Raw genomic sequence first — 15,782 nt, 5'->3', positions numbered from 1 at the left:
CTGGGAAAGCATGGTCATTCCCATGGTTTATCAATCATACAGGAAACAAAGACCAAAATAATTCTCTCTCCTTTTGGAAACAAATACTTAGTGAAAAAGTATTCTGGCCAGGAGGAATCAGACCCCATTTACAGTAACTGTGTTTTCAAGGTTCTGGGGGGCGGGAGGGTTGTGTGTTTTTTTTTGTTTGGTTGGGGTTTTTTTTAGATAGAAGCATTTAAACTATTTTAAAAGATTTCAAAGCTCTGCTTAAAATCAAATGTCACATAGATTTGCTTCTCAGAGATGAATAGTGCACACATTGCTGTGGCTGTTTCCAAACTTCACTGTAAATCAGAATCACTTGAGGAGTTCTTTAAAAATCAAGATAAAGAACAAAAGATGACCACATCCCCAAATCTCTAGGGATGAACCTCGTCATCAGTATTATTTTAAATCAACTTTACTGACTTATAATTTTTGCAGCACCTTTTAAAAATGCTTTTCAGTCTTCATACCCAGTCTCCTGGTTCACAGAATCCTTCTTTAAGGTGAATAAATGTAGTCAGTATTTACTAAGACTCAAGACCCAAATAGTTTGTTACTATAGAAGACCAAGAAACTTGGGCTTCTGATTCTCAATTTGCAACATCCCTAAAAGTCAACAGAATTTCTGTTCTTTCTAGAACGTCTCCAAAGTAATGCTTAGTTTTTACAGAGATCAGAAATAGCCTAATAAGTAAATTATCTCTGGACTTAAAATTAGACACGACAAAGCCACTGATAGTCACTGCAGTGACTTAATTCAGTTTAGCATATGTGTATTTTCCAAATTTGAAACCAACTAGGGCCAGGATCTAGGTTCATTTTCTCTGTTGAGAATATAATTCCATATTGGAGTGTAGCAATTTTAAACTTTTTTTTAGAGCTAGTAGAAAGTCCTGTTCTCTCCTCCTTTCCTTGCCAGGTAAAGGAGATTTGGGGTTAGAGACCTGTAAAATAGCACAGGTTCAGTGGGTTTTTCTTCCACTTTTGACTAACCTGTGTTCTTGCTTGTATACTTCCCTTAGAGAAATTCTACAGTCAACTTTTCTGTAGTTTTTTTGAGAGTGCATTGGTACCATTAGTCACTATATCAATTGGTTCCCATAGTAATTTTCAATAGACAAAAATTATATGCTTCCTTTTTTTTTACTACACACAAAGCATACATGTTGTCTACCACGTGGCATGACTTGGCACAAACTAGTTGCAATCAGAATAAGAATGCCTAAAAGGTGAAATCATGTGCTTGAGTAAATCATGTGATCTGGTAACTTTACTTGATTGCTGGATGGTACATCTGTTTTATTTGTGAGTATTGAATTTAATAGGCATTTACTGTATTATAGCTAATCCACGGTTTTGTACCTCTTTGGATACTGGAAGATGCATGAACAGAAACCTGCCTCCCAAAATATGTACAACCAGACCAAGGGCCTTGGAGAGGAGGGGCGGGCAGCAGAGGCAGGGGAGGCGTCGGTGGTGGCTGCAGCACTGGGGGCACGGTTTTTACTTCAGTGAGAATGAGCCTTCGTACCAAGGGATAAGTTACTATCACCTGGGTTCCTAGAGGTGGTGGTTATTCTAATTGGGTAATCTGAAGATGACCATTAAAATATATGTTACATGCAGAACTAATTTTGAAACTATTTTTTTTTTTCAGAGTCTTGCAAAAGATCATCGAATGAAACTTATGCAACAGCAGCAGGAAGTGGCTGGACTTTCTAAACAGTTGGAACATGTCATGCATTTTTCTAAATGGGCAGTTTCCAGTGGCAGCAGTACAGCATTACTTTATAGCAAGCGACTGGTAAGATAAACTAAGTATGGCATTTAACATACTATCAAAATACAGAGAGAAACAATGGAGTTATTAGAATGCTTAAAATTTAGAAATGTTCATTAGTCTGTACTTAAATGCTTTTTACCTTTTTCTAATTTTTATTAATCAAAATATTTTGGTTTTAAAAAATCTTATATTGCCATGATTGAGGCGTATCTTCAATTTTAATCTACCATCGGGCGTCCTGTTTTGTTCTTTTCCAAGTTTTCTCTGTCTTAGTGACAGTTGAACTTAATACTAACAATAATGATAAGAGTAAACATTTCCTGATCACCTATAGTGTGCCAGGCACTAATCCTAAGCATTTCCATGTAATATTTTATTTAAACATTTACATCATTTTTATGAGATAGGTATACCTATCCATCCACTGTATGGGTGACGAAACCAAAGCACAGAGTTAAGTAACACACCTAAGGCCACTCAGCTTGGACACCTGAACCCAGAGGCTGTGTTCCTTTTGTCTGTACTACGTTTTTACTCTGTCAGTGATATATGGTGCTGAATATTTCAACCCCATTGCTAGAGAAAAGTGGCTCTCATTTGTTCAACTGTTTTCAGAATAGTCTAAAACCTTGCTACTGAAAATATGGTCACTGCATACTAATCACGTGGTTCAGTAGATGTGGAGTGAGGCCAAATTCTGTAGTTCCGACGAGCTCCCAGGTGATGCTAACACTGCTGCTTTGCAGACCGCACCTTTAGCAGCAAGGATCTAGGAGCCACTCAGCCGTGGAGGTCACACCATATAAGCATTCTTAAAAACTCCTGCTGTACTCTTATTTTATTAAAGATTCCACAGAGATTTACACTTTGAAATCAAGTTATGACATCCAAATCTGTTTTCTATTCACCCACTCCGTTTTGTGGAAGGAATTTTCTACGACCATTTTGAAATAAGGAAATGCACTTCAGGATAAACTTCTGTAAACTAGGTTCAAATATTGAGTAACTTATTAGAAAACTGATTGGTAACTATTCCTAATTATGAATTGTATTCAACTCTTAAGATTTTTTTCTTTCATAATTATCAATGATATGGTCAATCTTGAGTCTTTTTTTTCTTTTTCTTCCTTTTTACTGCTTCATTGGTCTAATGAAAAACAGCTTCTATGCAGTACATACCTTCTCTGTTACTTATATTTTCCTGTAAGTCAAACAAAACAGGGATAAAAGGAGAAAATGAGAGAATTGTCTTTTTTTCAACTAGACCCGTTATGAATATTTTTATTTGTATGTGTGTAAGAAAGCATGTTATTCACACAATCAGATATTCAGTCAATCTCCGTATCAGTTTAAGAATTTGTTTCTCTGATTTTATTCTGTGATTTTGTTTGTGATTATAATACAAACAAAACAGTAAAAAATCGAAGATGGGATTACTTAATCTGCACAATGAGCCCTTGAAATAGGAGAGAGGAAGATTGTTCTCTATTATACACAGGAGAAAATAAACACAGTGAAGCATAAGGAACCAGTATTACCAGCTTCCTGATTTACTAAATTGTGTTTTTTAATTTTTAAAAGCCTGTGGAACCCAAGCGCATCACTAGCAGCAGATATAACTAGTAAAATAATTTACCTATAGTGAATGCAGAGCTAAGGCTTGTGATTACTTTTAAACATTTAGAAGGATTTTTAACCTCAGAAAATTTGAAAGTCACTATATTATGCACCTCTGTCCTTCAGAGCTTCTATGCTTCATAAATATAGCCATGTTTACTAAGGTTATTTTTTTAATGATGGCTATTATATGCTTAAAAATTAAAAAGAAACGTCTTGCTGGCCTGAAATTTCAAGCTTAGCTTGCAATTCTTAGTTCGTTTTTTTTGCTATAGGAATTATAATCAGTAAAAGACCAAACCCACTGGAATAGCAGAATCCTTTCAGAAGTCCAGTTTTAAATATATTTTAAAACATTTTCACAGTATTTCCTTAGAATTTTTCTGTCATCTGTTAAACACTGAGTTTATTCTTATATTATTTAGAAGGAAGGGAAGAAATATTGACAGAAGAGCCCAGGAGAGTAAAACACAGTTATTCTTTTTACTAGCAATAGATATTTCTATAATACTAGTGATTAGGAAGCTGTTAAGGTATAAGTAGTAAAAGGGAAATCCACAATCTTTTTTGCTCCCTTTCCCCCGTCCTCCCATATAATTAATCTTCAAAGACTTTCTTTATGTTTCCTGGATATCTCATCGACAGTTCCTTGCTTTTAGTCCTCAGGGTTCAGAATATGTCATGGTCTTTTGCCTGGGTACTGTTACCCTTTCTTAGAATGCTTTTTCTTTCTCCTGAGTAATTAATCCTCATCTTTGTAGAGACTACCAGGTTCAGTGTAGATGTGTCTTCCTTTGCTTTTGGCAGCCTTCCATGACCAAGACTGGGTTGGATTACCCTTCTCTGTGTTTACAAAGCCCTTATGCATATATCCATCATACTATTACTGATTTTTACCTACTATTATTACATTTGCATATTTTTCTGTGAATTTCATTAGACTTTTTACTTCTTAAAGGGTAAAAATTTTGTGTTACCCAGTGCTTGATATACAGGAACTCAATGAAAGATGGATGGTAAATAAATAAGGTAGCAGATAACATCTCCTGTCAGAAGCTATAAATAAGTGTAGACAAAACATTATGTTATATTTTACAGGATTGGAAACTCAAATACTAAATTTCTTTTTTAAGTTTATTTTAACTTCAGTAGAAAGGAGACAGTATACAGTATTGCATCTCAAAAGCTGTTTTGACATCTTCCATAGTTTTTTTAAAAATTTTGTCCTTTGCTTTTTGAACAGTAGCTAAGTTTTCAGTGTCAAACCTGAGTTTAAGTTCAGATACATCTGAAGGGATCAACAACTATATTTAATTAACCCTTATTTATCTTTTACAGTAGCCAGGGTTTCTGACTCCTCATAGGAAAGTTTTTGCCATAATTCTTTTGCTTAGCATATTATGAACATGTTTTATAATGAGAATTATTAGAAGATGCAAAAAAAATTAAGAAAGGTAGAAAAACTTAGGTAAAAGAACATTGTGTTGAGTGCTGTTTGCTAAACACTGTGCCATGTATTCTACATAGTCCCAAAATAAATACATGTTTTTTTACACAGAATTTATTATAGCTGTTTGAGATAATTTAGCAATCGAATGAAGCAAACTTATTTATTCAAAAATTATTTATTGAATACCCGTTATGTATCAGGTGGCATTCTGAGTACTAAGGGAACAGAAAACAAAGCAAAATCTCTGCCCTCAAGAAGTTGCATTTTTAGGGACTTCCCTGGTAGTGCAGTGGTTAAGACTCTGCACTCCCAATGCAGGGGGCCTGGGTTCGATCCCTGGTCAGGGAACTAGATCCCACCTGCATGCCACAACTAAGAGTTCGCATGCCACAACTAAGGAGCCTGCCTGCCGCAACTAAGGAGCCCGTGAGCCGCAACTAAGACCCGGCACAACCAAATAAATAAATATTTTTTTAAGTTACATTTTAATGAAGAGAGATAGACAATACCAAAATAAGTAAAATGTATAGACCACTGCATCGTATTGAGTGCTCTAGAAAAGAAGTAAATTGGGAAGAGTCTGGGAGCATTGGGGTAGGATTGTGATTTTAGATATGGAATTCTATCTAAAGAGGGTGATAGTTGAGCAAATACCTGAAGAAAGTGAGGAAGCAAGCCATGCAGATACTCGGGGAGAGTATTCAGGCAGAGCACAAGTACAGACAGCAAGTGCAAAGACTGAGGTGGGAGTTATTTGTGATATGGACAGCAAGTAGGCCTAAGAGGGTGGAACACAGTGAATGAGCAGACACTAGGATGAGGAAGGTCAGAAGTACTGGAAAGCCAAATAGTATGAGCCTTGTAGTTGATTATGAGGACTTTGGTTTTTAATCTAAGTGAGATGAGAAACCATTGGAGGGACTTGAGGAGAGGAATGACAGAATATGATTTACAGTTGAACACAATTACTCTGGCCGCTGAAAAAAACCTGTAGGTGGTTGAAGGCAAGGGAGAAATAAGGGAGACTATTTATAACCTTACTGCAATGAGGTGGCTTTTCCAGGATAGTAACAGTAGAGTTGATAATGGGAGAATTGGTAGGATTATCCATATCTTTTAATGGTAGAGCCAAAAGGATTTGCTGACAGGTGGAACATAAGGCATGAGGAAAAGAAAGGAACAAGGACTAAGCAGTAGGAAAAATAGTGTTGCCAATAACTGAGATGGGGAAAATCATAGGACAAGTAGACTTGAGGAGAAGGATCAAGAGTTCCCTTCTAGACATACTAAATTTGAGATACCTGTTAGAGAATCATGTAGAGATATGAGCAAGCCGTTGGAAGTGCAAGTTCAAAGAGGGGTCCAGGCTTGAGATATAAATTTAAGAGTCGGATAACGATGAGACTGGATGAGATCACTTAAAGTATGTGGGTGCAGAAGAAAAGAGAGCAGTTGCAAGACTGAGCCCTGGGATATTCCTGGTGTGGGAAGACGTGAAAGAACCAACAGTGGAAACTGAGATGGTACATTGGACGCAGACCTATTCTCAGCGGCCCTTAAAATATAGCAGCTGGTGAAATAAGGGGAAAACCATGAGATCATAGTTTGTTCAAAGCCAAGAGAAGAAAATGCTTCCCTGAGGCCAAGTGACCACCTATGTGAAAGCTACTAAGGCCTGAATGGTTTCAAGGAAGAATGGGAGGAGAGGAATGGGGGACATTATAGATGAGTCTTTTGAAGAGTTTTGCCAGAAAAGAGAGCAGAAAAATGGGAGTTTTGCCAGAAAAGAGAGCAGTTGATGGCGGGAGAAAAGGAGCCAAGAGTTCTGTTTTTAGCTGGGAAAAGTTAAACATGTTTATGTGTTAATGGGACTGATGCAGTAAATGGAAAGCTTGATGGATACAGGAGAGGGGAGAAATTGCTGAGCAGTGTCTTTGTGTCGGCAAGAGGGTGTTGGGCACTATTGCACTAGTGCAAGGATTGGCTTTAGCTAGAAGCGTGGCCAGTTAATCCATTGTGATAGGAGGGAACGCTAATACTGGTAGGTGGTGGAAGTTTGTGGAAGTTCCCTGATTGTTCCTGTTTTTTTCAGTGAACAGTAATCAGGACCATCAGCTGAGATGGAGAATGGGGGAGGAGATGCTGGAGATTTGAAAAGAGAAAGGAGGTTTGAAATAGTCATTTAGGAGAGTAGGGACGTGAAGGACCAGAGGCCCGTCAACCTTAGGGCCCTACCTAAAATGAGCAGGCTGTGTTTGAAGTTTGGTCAGTCCCTTTATCAGTCCAATTATAGTGAGTCAAAAGTTAGATTTAACCAGGGTTGTTTGTTGGTTGTTGTTTGGGGAAAAGGTTGAGGAGAGGGAAGGGAGTATGTGTAATTTGACATGTGAGAGAAAGAGGTGTTGAGGGTATATACAAAGAAATGATTATGAGGATTAACCCTGGGATTTGAGCTGGATAAGGAGGAACTGAGGGCTAGGGTAAGGGTATTGGTAAGATGAGATCAAAGGACAGGGAAAATTTTAAGAGCAAAGGTTTATAGGACCTTTAGGGTTTGTAGGATTATTGGTATCTGGGCACTAGAAGGGAGTAAGCTGGAAAGAAAGATCATCTAGTTGGATATAAAATCATCAAGAATTAAGACAGGAGTAATGTTGGCGATGGTGATCGTGAGCCAGGAGCTAAACTCTTCAAGACTGAGGGAGAGTGACTGAGTATTCACTGAGGACTGCAGTGTGGAGGAGATGGGGGATGTGGTGTGATGACCCGAGATTCACAGCATAGGAGCAAGGAGAGCCATCCCACTAGTAGGCCTAGTTATGAGCTGTACTTACGTTTCCTGAGCAGAGAGTAATTTGTATTTTCTGTAATTCATTAGCCGCCTAATCTCAACTCTGCATCCTTCTTTGAAAGAGTAAGTACAATAAATAAAAGAGCAGAATTTGTGAAAATGTTTTATTTTACAGGTACTTGGTTGGTGCTTATGTGAAGTTTACATAATTCAAAAAACTAACTTTAAGCTAGTTGAAGTTAGTTTTTTGTATTCAACAGTATAGCTGAGTTGTACCTCAAAACTTCTAACATGTTTTGGAAGGAAAACTGCGTTGTCTGTCCACTTCTTTATAACTTATATATATATGATTGCTTATTTTGTGTTAGCATACATATGATACAGAGACCATTTTTTGTGTATTTATTGGGAACTTAATAAATTATTTGCCTAATAAAGATTTTGATGTTTAGTTGTCTCTCTGCTTTCTTCTAGATTACATACCGGTTACGGCACCTCCTTCGAGCAAGGTGTGATGCTTCCCCAGTGACCAACAATACCATCCAATTTCACTGTGATCCTAGTTTCTGGGCTCAAAATATTATCAATTTAGGTAGGCCGTATGTACATTTTCTCAAAGTGCCATTTGTTTCTGGTACTCTTAATGATTATGAGATTATTGAAAATGTATTCCCTTCCACCCCCAAAGTGTGTTTATCATTTTGTTTTAAGTACATGGAATTTTCACTAGTATTTCATTAGTGTGTGTATATGTGTGACACATGCATGAATATAAACACACATGTAAATATGTGAATGATATGAAACATCCTTTATATTGACTCACAGGGTGTCTAGATTTCTGGATTTAGGAGGTTTTTTTTTCTTTCCCATGGAATCTTGCTTGTACTGTTAATTACATACTTATCAGAATGGTTGATAAAACTCTTGACTTGTGACTGCCATTAATATAGGATTTTTTATATTTAGAATGTTTTCTGTTAAAACAGGACTTCTCATACAATTATTGGCTTACTTACTCTTGAGAGCCAGTCATCAGGCACCTAATGGTTCATTTGCTTTATCTAGCTAGGGAAGACTTCTCATTTTTTCTTTTGCCTTTTATGTAATTATTATGTAATTTTTAACCTCCTAACTGAAGTGTACCATATGTACAGATAAGTGCCCAAATTTTAAGTACTAGAGCGCACTGAGTTATCACAAAGGGGGACTATCATTATGGTATCATTTGGTAACATCAGATATCCTTGCAGGCAGTACTTGCTACATTATGTGCTAGTAGAAAAAGTCTTCAGTTTTTGCCTCCTTTCTTAATTTCTCATAGGGAGACTATAGAAACAGAAATTTAAGAATTCCATATACATTCTTCATAAACCACTAGTATTCCTTTTGATGACAGTTTTTGGGCTCATTGAGTTTGTTTCAAAATCTTGAAAGATGGTTGCTCTCTCATTCCCTAAGCTAGATTCTGGGTAAGAAAGGAAGAAATGGCTGGAAAGAGAGCCATTGCTCTCAGAACACACCAGGAAAGGAAGAAATAGGCTTACACAAACCTCATTCATACATGGGAAGAACAGAAGGAATGGGTAATAAGGTGACCCTTTGAAGGAAAGGTCATAAGTTGACTCCTGCAGCTCATTCTAGAAGCACATATTTATTGATTGATTGATACATAGCAAGCAACTGGAATCATACACACTCTCACCTATGTAACTAAAAAGAAGCACCTTAATACAAAGCGTGTATATAAGTTAACTATCTCCTACCCTCCACCATATATGCAGCTATATAGAGAACCTATCACAGTTATATATCCACACAAATAGTCATATGTAGAATTGTATGTACTTATAAGCATATCATTTAAAACATAGACCACATGATGTAAACATAAATAAAATTAAGAACATGTGTAACTGTATACACATAAATGGATATAGTTTTAGATAAGTCTACAGCAAAAACAAAAATATCTGTTTGTGAGGAGTTTGTAAAACAATATCCTTTACTGTAGGACTTCTCAGAGCTGTCCTATACAGCTCTGTAAATTGCCATTTACAATGAGATTTACGTTTTGAATCTTCAAAGGAGACAAGTTTCCCAAACTTGGTTATTTATGGCTTCTGAGAAACATGTTATAGAAGACTGCAAGGGAAAAATGTTGATTTGGATGAATATTCAGTTAGTGTCTTTGTGACTTTGGGTAAGTTGTTCAATCTCTCTGAACCTTAAATCCCTTATCTGTACAGAGGACTTTAACAATATACATAGACCTACTGTCGCAGTATCTAATACAGAGTAAGTATTTAATGAATGATAACTGTATTTTTTAGGATGCATATGCTTATTAAATCAGAAACATTTAACTGAGTCTCTGCTGTTGAAGAAATCAAGCTTTGCCTTATGCTTGGACCAGACCTGTTAGAGGTACCTTTAAACTCTAACAGTATAGTTATAAGGCAGAGTATTCTCCATCAGAGAACTAACAGTATACTCTGTGAAGGTGTAAAGAACTTGAGAGATGACTAAATCAGAAATACTGTGGCATTTAGATCCAATGTCAGGTTTGCTTGTTTTGTTTTGATATGCAACGGCAGTCCTCAAAGTAGAGTCTGAGGCTCCTTCAGGTGATGCCAGAGGCCTCCCGTTTCCAAGTACATATCCATGTATGGCTGGATTTTCTTCATATATTTAAACAATATATTAGATAATGCAGAAACAGGTATGAGAGTTCAGCCATTAAGCCAGACATTTAAAGAGATGTTTGAAAATGTAAAATAGCGCCACCCTTCACTACATTTTTTTGAAAATAAGTATTTTTTCATAAAAATGTATTATGGGTTGTCACTTTTAAATGAATTAGTGAGGAAAAATGTTTTTAATTCTCATTTTTAGTTTCGAATATGGTAAATTTTGATTGATAGAACCTACATAAACAGAAGCTCTTTGGGGTTTCTATTTTTAAGAGTATAAAGGGTTCCTGAGAGAAAAAGAAGTTCCTTGGCAATCCTGAAGATCAGTAAAAATAGCCTTACAAAATATGGTATTTCACTACCAGAAAATCTTTAGAACTTAACCTTTTCTCTTTAATTAGGTTCTTTAGTAATCGAAGATAAAGAGAGTCAACCACAAATGCCTAAGCAGAATCCTGTCATGGAACAGAATTCACAGCCACCAGGTGGTTTATCTTCAAACCAGTTATCCAAGTTTCCAACACAGATCAGCCTAGCTCAATTACGACTCCAGCATATGCAGCAACAGGTAATGGCTCAGAGGCAACAGGTGCAACGGAGGCCAGCACCTGTGGGTTTACCAAACCCTAGAATGCAGGGGCCCATCCAGCAACCTTCCATCTCTCATCAGGTAAATTTGGAAGCAGGCCTGTCCTAACTTAGATAATTATAGTACAGTTGTATTCAGCAGCTCCTAAAATAACTAAGGCATCTTTCATCCATGACTTAAATATATGAATTTATAAAAATTTATCACATTAAGGATCCCTGATTTAACTCTAGATTTTAGCCCTTCTCAAAAAGAAATTAATGGTTTATTTAATTGGGACATCTATTCTCATCTGCTCTCTTTCATCTTCAGATTATAAGAGGATAAATGATTGCATTCCTAAATAACCAATGTATATGATTGATGGGAAAAGTTGTGTACCTGTAACTCATAATTCTTATAGTAGTGCTTCAGGATGACTAATACTTTAGGTTATCTGTTCTCTGTAAGGATGCAGTGTTTAGAAAATCACGTTGCATCTTAGAAACTAGGACAAAATGAAATAGAAAAGGGCAAGGGTGTGATTCGTTAGAAGTCTACCTTTTTCAAACTTTATTTCTGAGCAAATGTTCCATGAACCATTCTTATTTTAATCCATACAAATTGTCTGTTATTTTCAGTTACTTTTATTTATTAATTTATACTCCCTATTTCTCAGAAGAATTTGAACTGATTCACAGTAAATGACACAAATGAAATGGCACAGGGATTAATAAGTGTTAAGAATACTCAAATAAAGCACACAGAACTAGGCTAAGGGTTCTCATTATGCTTGAGAGCAAGACTTAGCTCAATTTTTTGTCAGCCAAACAAAGAAGAAACAGGAATAATATCTATATTATTTGATTAAAAGGAACATGCCATTAGAGGAGAAATTTTTTACTAGTATTTTTTTAGCACTAAGAGGAATATATAATGTGGTTCTTTATGAAAAAGCAATTAAATGCATAATAGCATTTTTTGGTAGCAGTTTTACAAAACAGATGATCTTCATAGAACTCTTTTTTTTTTAATTTTTATTTATTTACTTATTTATTTATGGCTGTGTTGGGTCTTCGTTGCTGTGCGAGGGCTTTCTCCAGTTGCGGCAAGTGGGGGCCACTCTTCATCGTGGTGCACGGGCCTCTCACTATCGCGGCCTTTCTTGTTGCGGAGCACAGGCTCCAGACGCGCAGGCTCAGTAACTGTGGCACACGGGCCTAGTCGCTCCGCAGCATGTGGGATCTTCCCAGACCAGGGCTCGAACCCGTGTCCCCTGCATTGGCAGGCAGATTCTCAACCACTGTGCCACCAGGGAAGCCCTTCATAGGACTCTTATTTCAACCCTGAATAAAAGTTGTGGGCATATGTAGATCCTGATTTTGTTAAATTGCTTCTGTGAAGGCCTGAGGTGTGATGTATTTGAAGTTTATGGCTGTCTAGTAATTTGATTAAGAAGGCATGTCAAATCTAGGAGAATATTAGTATGACCAGTTGATTATTCCTCTTGAACTTTGTTTTAACCCAGGTTTTAAAAGGAAATAAATAACAAGCAATTTAAGAGGTCTTTGTTTGGTGAGTGTTCAATGGGAAAAGACATGTACGCTTTCGATATCAGGAGTGCAGCTGGCAGAGTTGAGATTTTGTTAAGAAAATTGAGGAATAATTTTGTCACTACCTCTGCAGGCTGCAGGGTGACATATTGCAGGTAGACTGCAGAGCACCCAAATTGTTCTGAAGATAAATGTGAGGAGGAAAAGAGAGAGAAAATAATTACTTGTTCAGTGACTAGTGCTAAGCATTTGCCTGATTATTATTTATCTTAAGTGTCCGAGAGATGTTAAAGTGATTTTTTATTTAATACATAATTAACCTGAAATAAGATAAATCCATCATTTGTATTAATTCCCTTTTCACTAAGGAGTGAAGAACTGAGGCATTTTAATAGATACTACGTGACTTGGGCACATTCTCAAACAGTTTTTTATATAAGCAGTGACAAACCAGAAGTGACCTTGATCGAGCCTTTAGCCTGCTTATCTCAGAAATTTGCTTTTGATCTTATTATTTCTCTCTAGGATTTACTGCTATATGATATATATAAAGTACAATCTTTATTATACAGCCTAATTTTCCCACTTATCAGTACATTTGACCCTTGAACAATGCAGGGGTTAGAAGCGCTAACCCTCCATATAGTTGAAAATCCATGTATAACTTACAGTTGGCCCTCTCTCTCTGCGGTTCCTCCATATCCACTGTTCTGCATCTGAGGATTCAACCAACCACGGACTGTGTGGTACTGAAGTATTCACTATTGAAAAAAATCCATGTCTAGGTGAACCTGCACAGTTCAAACCCATGTTGTGTTGTTCAAAGATCAACTGTAAAGTAATTTTCTCATCTTTTGGTCATTACCTCACACACCACTCTTTTTGTCTCCTCTCAATGACTCCTGAACTTTCTTCCAGTACTCTCATCTCTCATTTTATCTTTTCTATGCCAAATACCCACTCCTACATTTTTCACTCATCAATTTTCCCTCATCTGTAAACTTTCACACTGCCTTACCCACCTGCTTTCTTAGTTTTCTAACAGTTTATTTGCATATATATATGTGGGAAAATATCTGTCTGTAAGCAGGGTGTATGTGTGCCTCCTTGTGGGGGTGTTCAAATCATACTCTACATCTGTCCAATAGGACCCAGGTCAATTTAAAGGCCTGCTTCTAAAAATCACTTATACAATAGTTCCCTATTTCTTCTTCCTCTGAAGATTAGCCGTGTAATCTGAATGATTAAAGAGTTGTGTGATACAGAGCTAGAATACATAGTTATATGACTGAGTGGTACGAACTTGATAAACATTATGCATCTCTGTTTATTGAGCGGTGTACAGTATACTCTATCATACTCTAATGGACAGGCCTAAGTTTGTTAGATCTAAGTATGTTATTTTATACATAATGGTTCTCACTCCCGGGCTAGATTTACTGCTCTGGAGATAACTCTCATTCATATGTATACATTAATTTTCCTAAACAGTGGGTGGATGTTAGAAAGACATCTGCTATGCTTTGTGGTTATACTGACCTAGAATAAAATTAAAACCTGTAATAATAGAAGTATTTAGAGTGAAGGTGAGGATACTGATGATTATATGTCAGTTTGCTTAAGCTCTCAATTATTTCTCTATTCTCTCCCTTTTTTCCTTCTTGCAAATTAATTGATTCCATTTAATTAAAATAACACTGGTTTTGCTATTTCTTTTATGCTCATAACTAGTTGCTAGTCTTATTCTTTCAAGTTGCTTTTCCTGTCACAGTGTTCTTAGAAATTAACTCAATCAACTATAACAGTTTGGGAGAGGAAAGAAAAATCACCTTACGTCTCACCACACTGGGATTCCTTGATGGGAGAGTTGACATCCAGTCCCACACTGATTTTTCACAGAGTACAGTACTCTGGCATCAAGTGTCATTTCTTGACTTAATCAATATATAAATCTCAGGGCAGGGGTAGGCAAAAGACTTCTATAACTACTTTTGTTCTCCCTTAAGGATCATTTTGGGTGCTTTTCCACTTTTTAAAAAATTGTCTCTTTGATTAACTTAGAAGTTTTCCACTATGATTCCCCAATTCTTCTCTGTTTGTGTTTCTATTGATATAAAACCCTTCAAGTCACAAAACTTTAATAGAAGAATCAAAGAGAATTGCTATGGCTTCAGGCTTACGCTTCTATAAGATTTTTTCATTTTCTCTTTTTCTCTAATATTTTTCTGTTCTTCACCCAGAAGAATAGAATTTCAAGAATTTCCCTTGATCTTGAAATGGTATTTAAATCTGCTTTTCATTGGGTCTGTAATTGCTGGTCACTCTTGAAAGTTATTGACGGTGAACCCAGTGCGAACTAATTTGCAAGAGAGGGGAAAGAGAAGTAATTTACCCAGGAAAGGAGATGAATTCCAAAAATGGGAGAAGGAAAAGAACAAAACGAGGGCAGAGCTACACTTTATGGCTGTCTGCCTTCACAGTGTCAAAGTTTAAGATGTTGCTATTTCAGCCTTTATAAATTCCACATTTATTTTTCCCACCTTGAATGTGGGAGTTAATAGTTCCCTTTCTGAGAAGTTCTTATTCATATGCAGTTAAGATAGCCTGAAAATAAGTATTTACTTTGCAATAAGTTGCCAGCCTTAGAGAGAATTGGGTAGTCAAGGTGAGACTGGCATATACGGTTACCTTTTTCAAGAACACTGGTCTCAATTTCTAGGGCTAGCATTTATTGAGCAAACTAGGCTTGCCTTCCCAGCCCCTACCCTGCCCTATAATCAACCAGTGTTGTCCTTGAAGGGTGTCCTTTCCAAATCTATTTTCTTTTAGAGAGACTCATCCTCTAAGCTGTAATTAGTACCTTAACCTCCAGCTAAACACCAAAACATGTTTGGGTAATGAAATGGCAGACTAGTTTTGGATTAAAGCCTTAGTGCTGCCTTTAATGAGCTGTGTGACTTTTTTCAAGTTATCCCAGCTTTTTAATGTTTAGTGTCCTAATTTGTAAAATGAGGGGAGGGTAATAATGAGATAACACATGTAAAATGCCAGTCACAATGCCTGGCACATAGTTTGATCTCAATAAGATCCGATTCGTTAATTTTTAAATGTTATTAATATTCATCTTTTCATTATTTATGTTTTACTGCTTGGAGCCAGAGGACTTGAGTTCAAATCTCAGCTCCATTCCTCCTATCTTTGTTAATCTTGGACAAGTTATTTAAATTCTCTATATCTCAGTTCCCTTTTTTGTAGAACAGAGGTAATCCCTACCTTAGTGGATCATTGTGAAGATTAAAT

General features: G+C 36.6%; 1 protein-coding gene across 3 annotated transcripts in view; it reads left to right on the top strand.

The window, feature by feature from the left end:
* Window positions 1–15,782, top strand: part of TRIM24 (tripartite motif containing 24) — a 93,071-nt gene that overhangs the window by 55,356 nt on the left and 21,933 nt on the right. For 2 of the 3 annotated variants that reach the window (XM_036863293.1, XM_036863291.1), the window contains exons 7-9: window positions 1,685–1,831; window positions 8,143–8,260; window positions 10,763–11,031. In XM_036863293.1, coding sequence (XP_036719188.1) covers window positions 1,685–1,831; window positions 8,143–8,260; window positions 10,763–11,031 — 534 coding nt within the window. The remainder of the gene's footprint in view (window positions 1–1,684; window positions 1,832–8,142; window positions 8,261–10,762; window positions 11,032–15,782) is intronic. The other variant, XM_036863292.1, reaches the window with a different exon arrangement.

Source organism: Balaenoptera musculus, chromosome 9, assembly GCF_009873245.2.
Source record: "Balaenoptera musculus isolate JJ_BM4_2016_0621 chromosome 9, mBalMus1.pri.v3, whole genome shotgun sequence".
NCBI classification, from domain to species: domain Eukaryota; kingdom Metazoa; phylum Chordata; class Mammalia; order Artiodactyla; family Balaenopteridae; genus Balaenoptera; species Balaenoptera musculus.
The sequence above is the reverse complement of the archived record's forward strand: the minus strand, read 5'-3'. Positions and strand labels throughout refer to the sequence as shown.